Source organism: Eimeria acervulina, genomic scaffold, assembly GCF_000499425.1.
Source record: "Eimeria acervulina Houghton genomic scaffold, Eah_scaff1885, whole genome shotgun sequence".
Taxonomy (NCBI): Eukaryota; Apicomplexa; class Conoidasida; order Eucoccidiorida; family Eimeriidae; genus Eimeria; species Eimeria acervulina.
In genome coordinates this window covers 1-3,840 of record NW_013548848.1, presented here as the reverse complement: position 1 = coordinate 3,840, position 3,840 = coordinate 1, and the positions used below count along the sequence as shown (strand labels likewise).

The following is a 3,840-nucleotide window of genomic DNA, read 5'->3' as shown; positions in this document are numbered from 1 at the left end:
GGCGGGAGGGATTCTGGGGGAAAGTCACCAAAGCATAGGTCTACTTCAAGGGAAAGGAAGAGAAAAGATACAGTAGGACTTGCTGTAGTTCCTGCATGCTGCCCTATCACCTCGCGTTTCCCGACGAACAACTTTCCTACAAAACCTGAATTTTGAACTGTGAAATCACAGAGAGCAAACCACCTGATACCATGAGCTGATGAAGAACGCAGCGTCAGTCAACGTCGACATATGTAGACAGGCTTGTTTGCGTAGCTTTCTCTTGGGGATGTGTCGTCGCTTCGCTGTTTTCACAGGGAGGACAGTGAAGCTGAGCAACGACCAGCGGTGACAGTTCGAAGACAACGGAGGGAAACAGAGCAGGCTGAGAGATGCAGATCTCGTTTGATATCTGGAACAATTGGCAGTTTCAGTGGAACTTGGAACGGGGAAAGGGGACGTTTTGTAGTGCGCACTAACGTGGTGACTGCCGTTCTGGGTGAAGCATTTGGAAGAGCAAAACGACCAGCACTCCACTGCACTACAGTTGCATTTCACTGGGCGGCATGAGGCGTTTGCTCTATTACTTCACTCACTACTTTGGTCCCCGGAAGAGCAATGCAGTGGACAGCATAGCAGGGAGTTTGCATATGTGGACTGAGTTCCACCGGTCTGATACGCAATGAGGTGCAAATGTGTTCAGTTTAACCACCTGCTTTGGAGCAGTGATGCAGCAAGTTGCTCTTGTGGAAAGTTCCTCACAGCGAGTTTTGCGGGGTTTGGTATCTACTTGAGGAGATGCGGTGTACAAACACACCAAATATGTGTAAGCTGCAAAGCTGCGTTTGTTGTTGAGTGACAAGCGTCGTGCCGAGAGCAGGCTGAGGCCTCGGTGTTATGTGGTAAATGTACTACATTGCTTTTTGAATCATGCCCAGGGGAGCGTTGGGAACAGGGCGCTGATGTATTCTATCTATTGTTCGCCATTCTGACTTGTTTTGCGTGTATCGTCGGCTTCACCTCCAACTTGCGCGCCCAAGGTTGTGTTGCTGGTCGTAAGCATTCTGCGCCTCTGCAGTATTTTTCTTATCCGTCGGTTGCCTCGCTGGGGGATATGATAGAAGGAGCGTCTTGACCCTGACTGCAGCGGAGTTGCTCTTCAAAAATCATGTGTCGCTTTTACGGGGGCTTGCAGGTTATCCTTTTGGAACTTGTTTTTTTTTTCAAAACTGTTAGACGTGTTTTAACTGTAGGTGTGTATCTGCACGCTAGCCAACGGAGACGTGCTCATACAGCTTACCTCAGGCAAGGCAGCTTCTCCAGCCAGCATGACTTATTCATGGCTGCTGGTGCACAATTGCCTACGCGGGCCATGCCTGAATCTTTCACCGGGCTCTCCCAAGTAACCAACATTACTTCAACGTACCGCATTTGCATGGAGCAACCAGCTCGCAGCATACACCCTCTCCTAGGCGTGCGTGGAGCTGTTGCAGTTATGAAGGGCAGCCTACAGAAGGGTTGCCATTGAGTAGTTACGCGCAGAGCACGCAACTACTCAATAGCAACCCTTCAGGCTCTAATGGAAACAACGGCACCAACACACGCATTGGTACGTGAAGGAAATTGCATCTCAACCGTTGTTAAAACTACAATAGTACAAACGAGCAGCTTCAGGCATTGATAATCAGATGACTATGCGAAACAAAATGAGCAGACATACGACACAATAGATGTGCTAGTGGGGTCAAAGCGTGACCCCATATACATGAGGGGCTTGGTGGACTCCCAAAGCGGGGCTTGCGTAAATTTCTTTATACACCTATTTATCCGTCGAGATTACACTCCGTGATAGGGAGGTATGAGGCAGTGCCGGTAGTCAACTGCCTATTACCATTCATGATTGCCCTAAGGCGCCAGCACCTAAATCGGTAGTGTTTTTTGGCTGGGCAACACACAGAAGTTTCGCATTGGCATGTGTAGGTAACGCGTTAATGAGAGGAGCTAGTTTCAACCCCCTCAGTTGGAGGCCATTAGTTCGTTCTTGCCCGCAATTCTTGTGCTCGCCCGTAGCTGTATAATTCTGGGCTCTTCATTACATGAGGGGTTTTCCTGTATGTCGCCGTCCATTCACTTCTGTGCTTCACGCCAAGTGCTTGTGCCCTGCTGTTGGTGGATACCTGCACACAGTGCTGGGTTGCCTTTGACTGCAACTTGTTCTATGTTTGCACGCAAGTAGTGAGCGTGCGACGTCATTCTCTCCCCCTCGCGACGGGGCAGTGGGCAAGCGGGCCGGGAGATCGTGGGCCACGTGGAGAGGCGAATAGAAAAGGACCGCAGGATTCTGTGAGCACGCTACCTCTAAGCTAGAAGGAGAGCAGGACAGCCAGTTGGCTTGTGGGCAGCACGTGGCCGTCCTAGGGGCTCCTCGCCAGTGCGTTTTCCCTCTTGTAGAGCACTCTTCCCTGTCTGCACTTAGTCACATCCCGTAGTAATGGGCTAGCTCTGGGGAAACCTTCGTCATCAGCCGAAACAGCTGCGCTGCTGAATCGGTTTCCCCCTTTTCTGCAAGCAACTGCGCCTCCTGCCACAAAGCAAACGCCTTCTTGTCTGCGGGGCTTGTGAAGAGGGGTTCCTGAGAAAATAGGCATGCCATCGAACACGCACAAGCCCGAAAACCAACAACTACAACCATACAACGCAACAACTATCTATACAGAGGCAACCGTATCAGCACAACACCCGTACGGGAAAACAAAGAAAGAAACCAACCACCTCACAGGGGACAACCAAACAGGAAAGCGAACAAGCAAACAAAAGCAGCACTACTTTTTGAGTCTCGGCCCAGGAAGAGCCACATCTTCCTGATGCACGGCTGCAAGACTAGTGCTCAGGCTTCACCTTGCGCGTGTACATGATGTCTGTCCTTATTATGTACTTGACACTCCCCTGTCCCACTGGCCGCCCCTCATGCATCTACATCGCAAACAAATGTCAAGCCAAACACTGTTGTCTCGAAAGCAACAACAACGGCAGCAGCAACAGCACGAGAAGCAGCAAAACCGGCAGCAAGACATTCCACTGTTCTTGCCTGGGTGTGATAAAATAGAAGCGCCTTCCCTACTTCCGCCTTGCAGTTGTACACCACACACTGCGGGTCGGCGACAAACCTGTGAAGTCGCACAAGACAAACACGTCTTGCGTTTTGGTTTAACTGTGTTGTGCTCACCCTGAAAATACAGTCGTCCGTCCTTTGCTGTTGTTTTTGATCTCTCCGCATCTGCAGTTTTTGCTGCATTATATCCCTCTTTTGCCGTCTGCGGGGTCATACACATCCCTTACCTCCCCGCTGAGTCCGTCTTGAAAGGTAGGTCCTTCTGCAAGTCGCTGAGGATGGTCGTTTCCCCTCCGCCTGAAGCGACCCACAGCAGGAGCAAGAAAATAACTGCACTTGGGCGTATGCATATATCTATGCCTTTGTCTGTGTGCCGCCCCAAAACACTCTTTTCGAGGTTACTACCTTGCTGGAATCGAATAGTTCACAAAGAAGAGAGTAAAGATACAAACACAATATGCAGGCACATTTATATATCTGCAGATCTATGCCCCCAGAAGTAGGCATACTTGGACGCAAATGCAGATATATATATATATATATATATGTATATACATATATATATATATATATATTTATGCATGTGTATGTATATGTAGCTGCGCGTAAATGTATTAGTAGTACATATACATATACCACTGATAAGTGCGTTTACGTGCAGCTACAACAGCACGAAAAAATGTTTTTAGCGTGCGTTCATGAACGGGTTTCCAAAGGCGTATGTTCTCGGCGTGTTTGCACTTACTGCT

General features: G+C 49.2%; 1 protein-coding gene across 1 annotated transcript; it reads right to left on the bottom strand.

Moving 5' to 3' along the window:
• Positions 1–2,455: 2,455 nt before the first annotated feature.
• On the bottom strand, positions 2,456–3,388 carry EAH_00063800 (dolichyl-di-phosphooligosaccharide-protein glycotransferase, putative; the record flags this gene model as incomplete). Its single annotated transcript, XM_013393071.1, has 3 exons — positions 2,456–2,611; positions 3,101–3,146; positions 3,319–3,388. Coding segments are annotated over 3 exons (272 nt in total), but the record flags the coding sequence as incomplete, so codon positions are not given.
• Positions 3,389–3,840: the final 452 nt, after the last annotated feature.